At 35.7% G+C, this 15,633-nt stretch overlaps 1 protein-coding gene across 1 annotated transcript; it reads right to left on the reverse strand.

Moving 5' to 3' along the window:
* Window positions 1–5,640: 5,640 nt before the first annotated feature.
* LOC122303886 (putative cyclin-D6-1) lies at window positions 5,641–8,095 on the reverse strand. Its single transcript, XM_043115879.1, has 6 exons — window positions 7,690–8,095; window positions 7,393–7,473; window positions 7,016–7,111; window positions 6,709–6,910; window positions 6,485–6,615; window positions 5,641–6,280 (listed from the first exon to the last, which is right to left on the reverse strand). The coding sequence occupies exons 1-6, from the start codon at window positions 7,864–7,866 to the stop codon at window positions 6,026–6,028; spliced, it is 942 nt and encodes a 313-aa protein (XP_042971813.1). The 5' UTR covers window positions 7,867–8,095; the 3' UTR covers window positions 5,641–6,025.
* Between the last annotated feature and the right edge of the window lie 7,538 nt (window positions 8,096–15,633).

The following is a 15,633-nucleotide window of genomic DNA, read 5'->3' on the forward strand; positions in this document are numbered from 1 at the left end:
AATTGATGCTCAATAGTGAAGGTCACATCCCTCAGAAGGAGTAAAAGATCCTCCCAAAAATCCCATAAATACCATGTCGTGTACTTCTGACTTGCCAACCAAGTAACAACCAACATGGAATCACTTTCGATACAAATTTGATTAAAACCCAGCTCTTTGCATAAACTTATGCCAAAAATTAAAGCCCTTAATTCGACCTCATTGTTGGTATCATGACCAAAATAGGAAGAGAACGCACCTTTAAAATTTCCCCTATGGTCTTGAATGACACCTCCTCACAAGTACCTAGGTTTCCCTGACAACTTCCATTTACATTCAGACTGATCCACCCCTCTACTGGTTTGCCCCAAGCAATAAGCTTTGGTACAGTCTTAGTGTGAGAGACATACGGGATGTCAAGTGCATGAAGAATCCTCTCATCACGTGCGGAGAGAGGCCAATGTTTTACCATAAGGGAGGATATCTTCCTTATCCATACCTTAACTGCTAACCACACACCTATTGCCGATTCCTTGTGATTCTCCATTCGTGCTTTGCAATGGCACATCCAGAGACGCCAAGTGATGATAGAAGGAAGGAGCCCAATAAAAAGACCTCTATGACTCGACTTTCTAGCCAGGTTGAACCATTGCAGCACCGTCATCCACCAAGAAATACCTCAAATTATGGAATACCCAGCGCATTAGTAGCCATCTTCCAGACTTCAGAAGCAACACTCCCACACCGTAACACATGATCTAAGGTTTTAGCTTGACCCTGTGCACAGCAATCACACAGAGAGGCCAATTGAATACCTAGGGGCTGCACCTAAGAATCAACAGCCAGGCCATTAAATCTTGCTTTCCACATACAAATAGCCATCTTTTTTGGTAAAAGATGATATCAAATCCAGTCCATCCCCCTTTGTTCTGTCCCTTTTATACTAGTGATATCCCACGCATTGGTAGAAGTAAAGAGACCATCCCCTACTGGTTTGTAGATAGTAATATCCTTTCCTTCTCTTCCTGCCACAATTTCAAGCATAATCTCTCTAGCCTTATCGATACCATCCTGTTGAACAAGATGATTTTCATCATAGGAACCGTCGACCCAGACATCATGTATACGCAAATCAACTGGCTCATCATTCACTTCTACACAAAGAGGCCCACTCTCCAACCAACAATCAAACCAAAATGAAGACCCCCCTTCTCTTACCTTCACCTTAATGTTGTTAGCCACATAAGGAAGAACATACATTATCGATCGCCAAAACCAAGAGACAGTACGGCAAACTTTAGCTTTTAGAATATAACCTTTCTTCACATATTTAGCCTAAAAACCCTAAGTCCACAAATTGTCAACTGAGAGCAATTTTCATGCAAATCTCATGTGGAGAGACTTTTGGACCTCATGAAAATTTCTCAATCTGATACCCCCCTCCTTTATTAGTTTGCACATTTTATCCCAAGCACACCATTTCATTCTCAATTTCCTCTTAATTTCACTCAAAAAATATGTTGACAACAGAGAATTGATTTGTTTAAAAACCTTCAACAGCATGTCCAAAACTGCCAAGAGATGTGTTGCCATACATGAGAGAACGTGTTTGAGCAACGTGAGTCTACCACCTTGGGAGAGAAGCTTCAATTTCTACCCTGTCACGTTGTTTCGAATTTTCACAAGAAGAGATTCTAAGTCTCTTAATGTGAGTCGACCTGAAACAAGGGGGACACCCAAATAGACAACCGAGAACTTACCTTCAACAAAATTAGTTGAACACATCAGATTTCGACACCAAGATGAGGTGATGGACCTAGAAAAAAACAATGTTGATTTATCCTTGTTAATCAATTGGCCGGACCACTTCTCATAGACCTCCAGCATTTTAATAAGCCTATGCACCAAACGCTTTCCTCCATTCACAAAAACTAAGAGATCATCAGCATATAGTAGGTGGGAGACTAATACCGTGCCCACGGGATGAGAAAAACACCCAATTCGACCCTCCTCAAAATTCTTACGAATAAGTCTAGACAAAACCTCTTCCATAAGAATAAACAAATAGGGTGAGAACAGATCACCTTGCCAAAGTCCCCGGGATTGTCAAAAAAAACCCTTAACAGTCCTGTTCATCATAATGGAGAACCATGCACTGAACACATGCCCACATTAAGTTGCGAAACAGAGGCGGAAAACCAAAACACTCTAGCACCTTTAACAAGAACAACCAATCCACAGATCGTAAGCTTTGACCATATCAATTTTAAGCATAACATTGCCTCCATTCGTCTTCTTGTTTAGCAAATGAACCAACTCCTATATTAAAGTAATATTTTCAAAAATACTGCGGCCCGATATAAAAGCACCCTTCTCATGAGAAATCAATTGAGGCAGAAGATGGGTCATATATTGCACAAGCAACTTAGAAAACATTTTATAAGCAACCAAACAGAAAGTCTCAACTGCCTTTGACATATATTTGAAAACCTTATTTTAAGGCAATTGCGATACTTAATTAGTTGTATTTTTGTTTGTTGGTTGTATTCGAGAGTCTCAACCGCCATTTGTAGCACAGATGTTCTAAAAATATACTATTTACATATATACACAGAGCCCAAAAAAAAAAAAAAAAAAAGGGGCTATCTCCCTAGAAGGGAAGACATGGACAGTGGACACAATCAATCTTGGATAGAGCCACAAGCTAGCTCTGTCCATAACCTATGTAATTATGGGCCCTTACGAACTTGAGTCCACCCATGTTTCGTGAACCTCGGAGCTCTTGATTCCAATTAAGTATTCTTGGATAACATAAAGATAAGGCCATTGGCAGTAGAACATATGTCCCATGAAAGTGGAGTATGGGTTATCCATGATGGGTGGATAGCAATAGCGACCCTTGTCCCATGCAACGAACAATGCGCAGTAAAAGAGATTTTAACCATCTATGCTCCGCCAACGAGACAATGCGCGCCCCACCCAAACATTTTAGGCTTCAGTCCAGAGTAGTAGCCAAGTCTGGTTCCCTAAAAATCACGAACGCAAAAAGAGACAATACATAACGGCAATCTGTACATTTATGAACATTGGAGGCTTTATCATTGTAACCTTCATACAGCATCTCTCGAGTTACATGTGACTCTGTACTGGGCAACAAGAACTTAATTGCACCGTGTTTCATAGCACAGCCCAGCAATGCATGCAGGACAGACAACACAGACCAGGAAACTCCCCCCCCCCCCCCCCCCCCCCCCCTTCTCCAATCTCTTCTGCAAATCTGATCTTCTCTTCTGCCATTTATTTCATGTTTACTGTTTAGTTGGAGATCGGTGGAATCTCTGAGGAGGCATATGTTTTTAACTATTGGTCCCACACGAATAACTCTCTCTCTCTCTCTCTCTCTCTCTCTCTCTCTCGAAAGTTTCCTTTTTGCTAAGGTGATGCGTATATATTAGCTAGGCCAATTTTTCAGTGCAGTTTTCCTCATCTCTGCAAGCTCTCCCCATCCCCTCTCTCTTCCCAGAATAGAAAAAGATCCCTACTTACCAGAGTTTTTAAACACAGCTCGGAAATTGCGTTTGTTGCAATGTTATTTCTAGGAAAGGGGCCGGGAAAAAAGCGTTCAAAACATTAATTTTAATTTCATTACGATGTCTGTTTTTCAATTGTTTATGATTCCATAATCTGCAAGGTACGTAAATTAAAAGGGAGCGCAAGAGCGTTACGAGTCTTCAACGTTAATATATATATATATATGTTTTTAATAGGAAAACACTAATGCCACAGATAATTTCTTCCGAAATTCTTTACCGAATTTTTTTTTTTTACTTAGTTATTAAGTAAGTATTTTTAAATGATCATGTGATTTTTTTTTATTTTTAAAAAAATATCTAAATAGTTTTAAAAAATGGTGAAAGAAAAAGTTAAAAAAAAAAAAAGTTGGAAATTGCCCACAAACTATCATCTATTATTTATTAATTTGTATAATAAACTAAATCAAAAAGTTGGAATTTCATCAATAGTTTTCCCATTTTACATTCTTCATTCAAATTTTACAATTTTAACCAATTTTTCATCCATTTTAACGTACGGCCACATCTTTAATGAATTCGTAAACTGAACAGTATGGACATTATTGGGGTGCAAATTAAAACTTTTTGTGTGGAGTAGTGAGGTCATGAGAATGAGATCAAATCATGTTGCACTTGTCATGGTTAGCAAGTGTACCTACCCCAAATAAGTGTGTGTATATATTTATATATGTGTGTGTGTGTGTGTGTGTGTGAATTGTTCCATCTATCCTTGACCCCGGCTGCTATTCTTTAAACATTATTATAAGACCAAAAAACCTATATATATATATATATATATATATTTAAGTCATTATCCTCTCAAATTGGCCAGACCTTAAAAGTCTTTGTTTTGTGATCACAAGGGTTGAATTTTGAAATACTAAATAATAAAAACAGAGAAGATAGATCATGATAGAACGGTTAAGAGTTAAGTATTCTGTGTCTCTAAAGCGTCTGCAATATTACCTGCTTCATAATACTAAATGCACCATCTAATTAGGCCTAGATTAGGTGGTAAGAACTAGGAGCTCTCTAGCTACATGGGTTTGTGATTCTTGGGATATAAATAAGCATCGAACCACGCCACAATGAGCCTCAAAGCTGGAGCAGAAATAAAGTAAAACCAGAAAAAATAATCATCCAGAAAACAATATGTGAAGGATTTTCTGGTTAGTTTAACTGCACACCTAACTATAAAAAATGAAAAAAAAAAAAAATTGTATACCAAACTCTTGGACTTAGATGATGTTGACCACAGCCGATAACCACGTTACCCCGCCATGGATGAGAGGAAAAAACAGGTCCAGTACTCACCTAAAATGCCACTGCAGGGAGACTACACGACCTTCGATCAGTACTTTTGTTTCAAGTCAAACCAGAATTTCTGCAAATAATTTTTATATTAGCAAGCTGATGGAATCTTAATTTAGGATTAACTATCTCGCAGATGGAGTCTCTGGATTGAGGGAAACTAAGTTATATTAGCACTATTTCAGAGTCAGAATTCAGACACATCCTAAACGGGTGAATAAAGAAAACAAGCAGAAAGAAAGGAGAAATAGCAGCATGTTGGTGGTTAATGGATGCATTGATTAATCCTGCCTAACATGCAATTAATAAGGCATGTGGGGTTGCTCCTTGTCACCAGTAGCACCACAATGTAGAGATTTGCATACACATTCTTGGTAAAAAAAGAGATGCAATACATAGAGTGGTCCAAAATCCGTATGCACTGTTACTATCATCTTCCAGGTACAGGAAGAGAAAATTGAAATCTCAAAATTTTGGGTGCAGATATCTTTGACAAGGAAATCTCATTAGGGAGGGGACCATCAAACGGCTCACATCAAAGGAATCACATGATTTGTAATTTTCATGGGCGCTATTAAATGTTGCAGCAAGACCTTGACATTTCAAAAGAAACTTGCACAATGAGAGGATTTTGTATCTGAGGAATTTGAGTATGTGGGTGCTTCATCCCCTAATATTGTCATTCTTCATAGTTCACCCCAATAAATAAATAAAAGGATTAAGTATCTGGAAAACAAAGTACTTTCCATGTTATAAAAAGTACTTACTGCAACAAAAATAATAAAAAGTGGGGGGTACAAAATTTTATTCTCCAATAAAACTATCATTTTGCTTTCAATATTATTATTTTTTTGCCAGAAGTGAACACAACCACAGTAGAACCAAAACAGAAACGCAAACTTCAACCCTACAATTCAAAGTTCTGTTTTGTCTTCGTTTGGTCCCTAGGAAAAACAAATGCAAACAAAAATTCTCCCCTTTCTTTCCCCATCTGTTTCAGCCAAAGAAATGGGCCATGCAGATATAAAGAAACAGTGATTTTGCCCATGACAGATCAACGTCTTGTCCACCCATCTCTTCTTTTTTTCATTTTCTCTTTCTTACTAGAAGCAGGTACTGTTACTCTCAACTGGATCAGTGATTTAGCTGTAGAATCAGGCTCATCAGCATTGTTGAATCCGAGGAATCTGGACCGTAAGATTGTCATAGTGATCAATGATTTTTCTCCTCTTCATGTCCGTCTCTGCTCTAATTGTATTGGTTGTAATATTGCCATTAGTCTTTCCACTTTCGGAGCTGGAAAAGTGCTGATCCAACACATTAACTGGTGTCACTGAACTCGATACCATATCGAACACTGACTCGTACCCATCTATCACTATGTCTTGCATTGCATTGTAGCATTGCAACAAGTTTTCCTGCAACAGATATTATACCAAATCATCCATTACATATTAAAAAGTCTTGGAAAAGAGCATCACATGAACAACTTTATAGACCATTTCATTTTGCTAGACTACTTTCTTGGAGAATTTATTAAAGCGGAAAATACTTTCAAAATGCTGACCAAAAATTACCAGGAAACAAGAAAATTTGAAAAAGACAAAAGTTAGAATATTTACTTTATTTACATATGAACAACAGGATATTGCTTTTCTAAAGCAAGGATATTGCAAGGGTAGTAATTCATGAGCAGCAGAAAGAAGCGCTGATGCAGCAATTATTGAAGGCCTGAACTCCAAAAGCTTAATCTCTGAAAACGAAATAAAGATATGTTAGATGAATCAGAGGAAAAAAACCCAATGGCATGTTGACTTTTCTGCCATTTTTTTGCTTTGGGTATTACCATTTTGAGCTTTGAATATAATTTCAATGGCTCGAGCTTTGAGAGAGTGCCTTAATGGTGGGTCTCTAAGTTTGAAAAAAGATATGAAATAAGAAATAAAAGAAAAGGGAGTGATTGAGCGCATTCGCCATTTTAGAGCACCCAATATGAGGGCTTCCATTCTCTCTATTGTTTGTGAGTCAAAAATAAAGCCTCCATCACCCTATTCCAACAGCAGCAAAAGGAGTTAGATTAGCTTTTCTGAATAATAATAAAATATGGTATTTCAATTATTTGGTTTACATGACACTGGTATGTAGATTTTTACCTGAAAATCAACGAGAGAAAACTCTGTTTCCCTCATCTTGGCAGCTAGAGAAACGCAGGAGATTGCAAGAAGCCTTAGGACCCAAGGCTTTGGTTGCTGTCATACCAAGATTCTTAGATCTCACAGCAATTGAAGTCTTAAATAATCCATGTACCATTTATGTTGGCATTCCAGGGAAAGAACCTTTTCGTTTTAATAAAATAATCCAAAAAATATTAACAATATATATATATATATTTTTTTTGAGCTTTTAAAAGCAGAACATATATGTACTTTCAAAACGCAATAATCTTGAAGAAAACAGAACATCAACAAATTGTACAATGTTCAAGAAAGATGATGAACTATGCAAGTCGCTGCGTTGTAGGTGTTTTTACCAGCATCCCTTGGCTAGACAAGAACCGGTCAAGATAATTCACGGCAAGGTACGATAAGAACGGATCGAAGGTGCAAGAGAACTGAAAACCAAAAAGAAACACAGATCATTACACAAATAACAAGCGATCCCAAAAGCCAAAAATTAATGGCTTCTGGTCGTTTTAAAGAACAAGGGGGAGTATATATTTCAAGCAAAAGTTCAAACACTGTTTTCCTCTCCTTGTTCTTTTCTTCCCAGAAAAAGAAAATGTAATCATGGATAGCGAACAAACTCAAAAAACAGCTAGAGTGAGTACCTTAGAAATTTCAGAGATAGCTTCTCGCCGAACAGAGATATCAAAACCTTTGGTTTGGAGACTCTGAAAGTAATTTTCTAATGGCATGTGATCAGATTCAATGTGGAAGAGAGAAGTGATTGTGTCGGAGCGGGATTCATGCAAATTAGTGAATGGGTTTTCAAGATCGAACTCCATGGTGAGTCTAAGAGGAGATTTTTTTTTCAGAGCTGAGATTGAGGTTAGAGCGAGCAAGACATTGTTAAAAGAAAGAAAAGAAAAAAGTGATAAAGAAAAGCTGAGAAAGTTGTGTTATATTAAAAGAAGCTGCGTGGAGACTTGAACTTCACTGCTTTGCTTGCAGCTCTCTATCTTATAGTGTTTTCTTTTCTGCATCGACATCTTCTCTCTCTTATTGGGAAGGAAAATGAGGAGGTGAGAGTGGGTGGGGTAATGATCTGATGGCTAGAGCCATACAAGGAGCTCAAGGTACGTCCTAAGAGGAGTGGACAGAAAGTTAAAAAGTCAGGCTTAATTTTTAACCGTCTTTGACTTCCTTTTATCCCTAACAGTTGAATTTTTCAACTTTTATTTCTGATGAAATAATTGGAGATGTTCTTGTTCAACTTCTCTAGTTGTTTGTCTGGTTTTTCCTTTAATTTACTTTTTCAACCTTAGCAGTTAGCATTGTGCGCTAAGAAGTTGTAACGGAGTCAGTTGACTATAAGAAATCATTGGAGATAAGGGTAGTGTCGGCCTCCGCTATGGAAGCGATTCACCAGCTCCCATGATGTAGCCATATAAGATGGCTGTGTAATGATGTCGAGAGTCTCCTTTGACAATAATATTGTCAATTTCATAGGTATAGTTTCACTTCACTAATTAAAGCTTATGTCTACCAACAATAGCTTCATCCAGCATAACACGCATATTATAATTTTGGCTCCATTGTCCTTTTCATTCTTTTAATTAAATGCATTGTATTTGTTGTGAAAATACATTTTTTAAGCTTCTTAAGACAACATATCTCAATTATTTTCATGTAAGAAATTATATTTATATTTATAAAATATGCAAAAGTTGTATATTTTTTTTTTTAAAAAAATGAGTAAATATGAGATCTATATGAAAAGATTAATTTTTTAATAATGAATCTCACTCTTTTACAATACTTATTAGCATTACTCATTCACATTCTTAGATAATCTTGAGATATTTCATTCCCAATTATTACTCAAATACAATACTTATTAATTTTTAATTTTTTTAATTTTTTTAATTTTTTTAATATAACCATTATATAATTATTATAACCTTTTAGAACGGCTAAACAAAACATAACAAATAATACTTTTTCAAATTTAAAAAAATAATATTAAAAAATTGTTTTTTTTAACTTAATAATATTTTTATTTAATTTTTTCTAACAATTTTTTTAAAATCTAATAAAATATCTTCATTCAAACCATTTTACTACTATTTACGAATATTCTGAGATATTCTAAACATCAAAAAGGGCCTAACCTCTCGTTTTGTATATCTCTTTTTAATGAATACTATATTACTCATAAAGATAAAATAAAATTGTTTTTAGAGAATATCAAAATGGTGTTTGAAACCTACTTGTGAATATTATTTGAATGATCATATACAACTCATGATATCCATATATATATATATATATAAGCTGATAAGCTGGCAACCTTCTGCCAAGACAGAATAATTTAGTGGCATTAAATTATTAATAGACTATCTATCATCCTCCCCTAGTCCAAGAAGCTTTAGAAATACAAGGACAACGACAAGTTTGAAATGTCTCAACTTCACACAAAACCATGCAACTACTTCAAGGGAAAGTCTTTATGATCCAGTCTGCCATTCTCCGAAATTAAATGACTCAAAATATTACCATCCAGTTGTTTCCATTCCCTTGTATTGATTGGGGGACTCTCCCCTTACAAGTAGAAGTGGCTATCAATAGGACAGGACAATGGCACTTTTATCATACAAAATTAAGGTTGCATTATGTATATCTTAAATATATCTTTCTGGGGGTTTGATTAATTAAAATGGAAGTCAATGAGAAAAATGCCGAGGCTCAGCAATCAAGGGTGTGAGGGTGAAAGATAAATAAACTATATATGTATGTGTGTGTGTGTGTGTATATATATATAGAGAGAGAGAGAGAGAGAGAGAGAGAGAGAGAGAGAGAGAGAGAGAGAGAGAGAGAGAACTTAAGGTCTAGCTATATCTTCTCTCTTCTCAAGAGTGAAATCGGAGGATATAATGCCCCCTACAAGTAGAAGAGACTATCAGTAGGACAAAACTCACTAGCTTTAATATGCATGCATGGTATATTAATTGGTAACAATATAAGATTGAACTATAGGAGAACTATACGTCAATTAGAGACAGGGATAATTAAGTAGGGCTGATTGATTGTTAGGACACTATTGCTAAGCTCACTTAGGAATCGGAATCGAAATACTCTTTGAGTTTGCAGTAGTACACCGATCGAGTTATGATGTTTTGGGTTACATGGATTGTGGGAGGGCGTTGCTCAAGGCATTCATCGAGTTCCACCCTAGAAATCTTCATCTAGTAGTGCAACGATAGACATTACATGTAGCCAATGCTATGTAACTCAACTTAAGGCTTCTAATCAATGGTTAATTATTAGATAGTCTCGAAATACGAACACACGATATACCTATCCTATTATAAGAAGTCATCCGATAATAACTTTCTACCATTCCAAAGAGAATGTAATAAGAAAATCATCGTTATATTTCTTATGATTTTTTGCAGGCCTAAAAATACTATGTTGTCATGTATGTATGCAAGAAGCAAATAGCTGTGACGGAGGCTAAATATTTAGTGCAACTCTACTTACGGATGGGTGACTTTTGCCTCAATCATACCTGCCTCCGGGACCATTGTTGATAGTCAATAGGTACCGTGTAAAATTGTCCAAGAGGGCATTATGTACCCATTAGTCATTAATGTCCACATGATATATAGTCGTGTCATATAACTATATAGCAATTTGTGAAAGTTAAAAACGTGCTTAATGGTGATGATCAGATGATAAGGTCTGAACGCACATACACATGTATTACATGTGAAATTTTTGACAAGATATATAAACACATTCGGTTTAATTGGGTGAGAGAGATCAAAGAGAACTAAGAAGGGTCAAATGTTGTTGGAATAGAGATTAACTAAATATGACCATTTAGAGCCAATAAGTTTATAAGAGATTATTAAGTGCATTAGTAGTGGCCTAGCTAAATTACTCAACTTTTGGTCAAATTATAACTAAGTTTCTTAAAAACCTCCTATACGAGATCTAACAATTCTATTTTAATTTTAGCCATTTGCTTTTAATTGGCCAAATATAGTTAGCCCAAACTATTGACCAAATAATATTTAGGCCATAAAATAATATTTCCGCTTCTATCTCCATCGTGTACCACACCTAGAGAAACAAAACATTGACCACTGTTGTTGCACCCTCTTAAAGCTTTTTCATTTTTTTATTCAAGGACCCGCATCAAATTCCTCCAATTGTGTGATTTATTTTTAACATTTCAATAAATTAATTAACATTTTCTAATTTTTCTTAATCATGAAATTAAACCAAGCAAGTTTTGTAGTTTTTCTTTTTCTCTATTATCTTCCACTTTTTAGATTTGCTTTGTATTAAGATTTTCTCAGTTGAAATTTTAAAGTTTGGAGGATCATATTTAGTAGAAATAGATTAGATAATTAATATTTTACTAGAATAATGATAAATTTGAAGAGTTTGTTATTGATGTTATTAAAAAGTGACTAATTAAATTTATAAAAATGAATTTTCTAGTCAAATCTTGATCAAATTTTGACTAAGCCACTACTAATACTATAAGAGGAGCAACCTCGATCATCTTTATCTGCTTGAAATCATCTGCTTGAAATCAATGTCCTAACAACTATTTTCCAAAATCATTGTCGACCCATTTTCATGCAACATGATCTCAATCCCAATTGGTCAAGCTAAAAGTTGTGGGAACACAAACAACAACCACACACTCTAAAAGTCATGCTGCCATATACTTGGTCGTTGTTGGGTGAAACAGGGCCGAAACATACTTCTCAAATGCACCTGCTTTTGGAACTATTCACCAATATTACACTTGAAACCTTGGAAGTATGTCTTATATAGTGCCTGTCAGCCTGATGAGCTCTTTCCTTTTTATCTAGCTACTTGATAAGGAGCCATTACTGGGAAGAAAAAAATGCCAGAGTAATTGAGATTCAAAGGTAGAATAACCATATGCGTATGCATATACAATATATGGCATGCAAGGACACGACAGCCATCTTCCAAAAGAAAATTGATGGATACGATATTCCATGGTATTCATGTTAGAACAAAATGCATGCGGGTGATGGGCCTTGACATTGTCAAAGGCTGTGAGACTAGCTAACTACTTATTACTAGCTTAGCTAGGTAGCTATGTTGTGCTTTCAAATTGAATAGACACAAATCCACACAATAATTAATTAATAGGTAATGAGGAATTTAAATAAAATATATTAAAAAAAAAAGGTAATGTGGAATTATCAGGCTGCTGTCAATCCCATGATCATGAATACGGGCATGCTATAATCCCATTGACATTTATTATCCTCTTAATGTTGGTTGTTATGTTTCACGTATTTTGCCATTAATGAATGTTTGAAATGGGAGCAGCTTCTCTGTCTGTCGGTTCTTTTTATTTTTATTTATTTTTATTGTTTTTTATGTTATTTTCTTTTTGATAAATAAATGCGGCACCGGTTTCCTATTTCACTTCCCTACGAGATAAACCATTTCTCACCCACCAAGTATACATGTGTTAAATCACTGTTTATTTAAGTTTATTAGAAGAGATTATATATTTTTATTTTATATTTTAACATATTCTTTTACGTGTGAGTCAGACTCTTTTTTAATGAGTGAGTTTAACATATAAAATATTTAATTAAATAGAATAAAATATAGATTCAGGATTCGAACTCAAGACATCTACTTAATATCATGTTAAATAATCATTTATCTCAAAAGTTTAGACTGATAAAAAGATATAAATTTTTATTTTATATCTTAACGATAAAATATATTTTGCTTTCGTAAAATCTTATTGCCCAGATCTGTATGAATTTGTACGTACCATTAAGATAGCTAGTCATGCATATATACCATTCGTATTTTGAGTCAATCGGCTATATAATGTGTTGATCTGAGGCAATACAAGGCCTCATGCATGGTTGTGCGTATGTTTTATTGGTTTTTTTCCCCCTTCCCCAAATTCGGCAAATCACTCAACTATTACTTTCAGCCACGATCACAAGATCCACACACTCCACCATTTGATTCTCATGGTGTCAAATCTTCATTTGAGTTCAACGGTGCTTTCATTAGAAAATTAGCATGTGAGCTTCCCATTTACCTAAAACTACATGGGGCTCAAGAGTCGTCCCGTTTCTTAGTATATAAAGGTTACACATGCTATTTTATTCATTAACAATGTTGTTAGAACAAAAACTGCTTTGTAAAAAAGTTTAAAATCTATAATTTAAAATGTTTTATAAATTTAACACTTTTGGTGATATGGAAGATGTATACTCCACACAATAATTAATTATTGCCAAAGCCATTCAAACATGAAGTAAAGGAACAAAGGGTGGTGGAAAAGGGCATGAGGATTCTATTTGTGAGTTAATCCTTAGTGATTAGAAATGAAGTATGTCATTCAGCATTGAGTATATATGGGAGAAGTTCCAAGTACATTAGAGTGATCTATCATCTAGGCTAGGGGACAAAAAGCTAAAAATATCAGAAGCAGCCAAGGATCTTTTTAAGTGTTTCCTCGCTTTGAAATGGCATCGAAGAACGTTCCCGCTTTTGGGGGTTGCTTCAAGCTTGCTCCAACTTGTACACTCTACTTTTTGTTTATTTAAACTAGTTTTTTTTTTTCCTTTTACTTTCCTTGTTGGGTGTCTTCTTCTTTGACGATAACGAAGGATTCTCTTGCACTGCATTGGTGCAAGAGAAAGCTTAAAGAAACCCATTTTTGTTTTCTTTTTTTCTCACTCATTGGGAGACTAATATTGTCCGTTTTGCTCTCTCTCTCTCTCTCTCTCTCTCTCTCATCTATATATATAGATATATATATATATGATAGCTTTACAAAAGAATGAGAATGGCAGGGGTTGAATAGGGGAAGAGATTGCACGCTTGGAATGATAACGTGGAGAGTAGGGAAAATTGGAGGAGAAAAATAGCAGACAGAAAGAGAGAGACGTGGAGGCACATATGAGTGGTGGTTTCACGCCATAACCCCCATGCACATAACACCATCATTATAGTTTTGCATTCGCATGCAAATTCGCATGCAATATATATAAATATATATATACATATATAGGGTCGTATGACAAGCAAGTGGACCATGATCATCTTCTACTTACAAGGGACAAAATCAGAAACCTTCATCAATTATTTATGTTCTTCGGAAGGCACTGACACTGCCAACCACCACTAGCTTGGTAAAAGACAATATTAATTCGATTCTTCTGACTGCTGGACTAGGCTAAGTTGTAGGAGTAGCTTCTAATGAACTTCTGTCCATCAAAGACAAGGCATTTGTCCAGTACTTGGGATGGAGGCTACTCCGTGTTCACAGGGGAAAAACAAAACATTGTATTTTCTTTTTTTCTTTCTAATAAAGTGTGTAAATTGGGAGAGCAAGACTGATATTCTCCCTATGATTGTAACCATAAAAGCATCATTGTCCTTTGAGTGCATGTTAAATGGTGCATGTCTACTTGGTCATATATATATATATATATATATGTATATATCCGCAATGGTGTTATATTAATTTATAGCGTTGCTAGTAATTCTAATAGTGTAAATGAAAGCATTGTTGGTACTGGTAAATTTTTATTTTCGTAAGAACCATGCGTAAACAACAAATAACAAGAGAGTACTTACGGTTGGTCGTCACCCTTATCAGACCAGTACAAAGAAGTATGAATTAGGGGATCATCAGGCTACATGTCTTCAAGAGTGTAAGATCACAAGGAAGGGGCGCTCATATGCCCGGCCCTCTCCATTCCGTTCCAGGCATATAACACCTGGCATTATGGCTAGCTAGGCATTAATTAAAGAAGTATGAGCAAACAGATTTTGTGAGAATGTTTTCCTCTATGTTTTCTAAAGGACCAACGTATATTATTTATAAAAGTTTTTGATACATTTGAATATTTGAATCTGTTACAAGAGTATCTGAAAAGTATATCAAATTTACAAAAAGTTGTTATCTCCTAGATTTTCTCCTTGATCCTTATCTTCACGTTGGTTGGCATGCATCTTGATGTGGTTTGTTTCCTTTTACTTTATCTGGTTGTTGAGTTTCTATTGATCCATTTCACCCCCTCAATCGCAACAGGAGCTTGTGGACATTGAGATCGTCACGGAGGAGGCAAAAGCTTGCAGTGGGAAGTGCTTTGGTGAAGGCCAGGAGTCAATAACCTAATCTTTACTAGATATAAATCGAACATGTAGTAGGCATTGTGCAACTTGGTCACAGACAAAGTGAATGTCAAGCTCTATGTGCTTTGTGGGGGAATGATAGATGGAGTTGGCCATTTGGTACGTGGCACCAACATTATCGCACCAGAGTATTCATGTGTTGGGTATGGAGATGCCAAATTCGATGAGAAGAGATCTGAGCCAAATAACTTCAGCAGTTGTATTTGCAACCACACGACACTCTACTTTTGTGCTAGAACGGGATGCCATAGGCTGCTTGTGAGAGCTCCATGATACTGGGTTGGAATCAAAATCTAAACAATACCCACTAACTGATCTTTGATCGTCGGGGCAGCCTGCCCAGTCTACGTAGGAAAATGCATATATATCAGTGGAAGAATTGC

The sequence above is a fragment of the Carya illinoinensis genome, chromosome 3 (assembly GCF_018687715.1).
Source record: "Carya illinoinensis cultivar Pawnee chromosome 3, C.illinoinensisPawnee_v1, whole genome shotgun sequence".
NCBI lineage: Eukaryota > Viridiplantae > Streptophyta > Magnoliopsida > Fagales > Juglandaceae > Carya > Carya illinoinensis.

What these genes read in the sequence shown, in the direction of transcription:
- LOC122303886 (XM_043115879.1), bottom strand. Translation starts at nt 7,866, where the DNA reads ATGGAGTTCGATCTTGAAAACCCATTCACTAATTTGCATGAATCCCGC. An exon ending in TGTCTAGCCAAGGGATGCTG is followed by an intron (nt 7,112 to 7,392) that starts GTAAAAACACCT and finishes TTGGTATGACAG; the next exon opens with CAACCAAAGCCTTGGGTCCT. An exon ending in GTTGTTCATATGTAAATAAA is followed by an intron (nt 6,281 to 6,484) that starts GTAAATATTCTA and finishes TATCTGTTGCAG; the next exon opens with GAAAACTTGTTGCAATGCTA.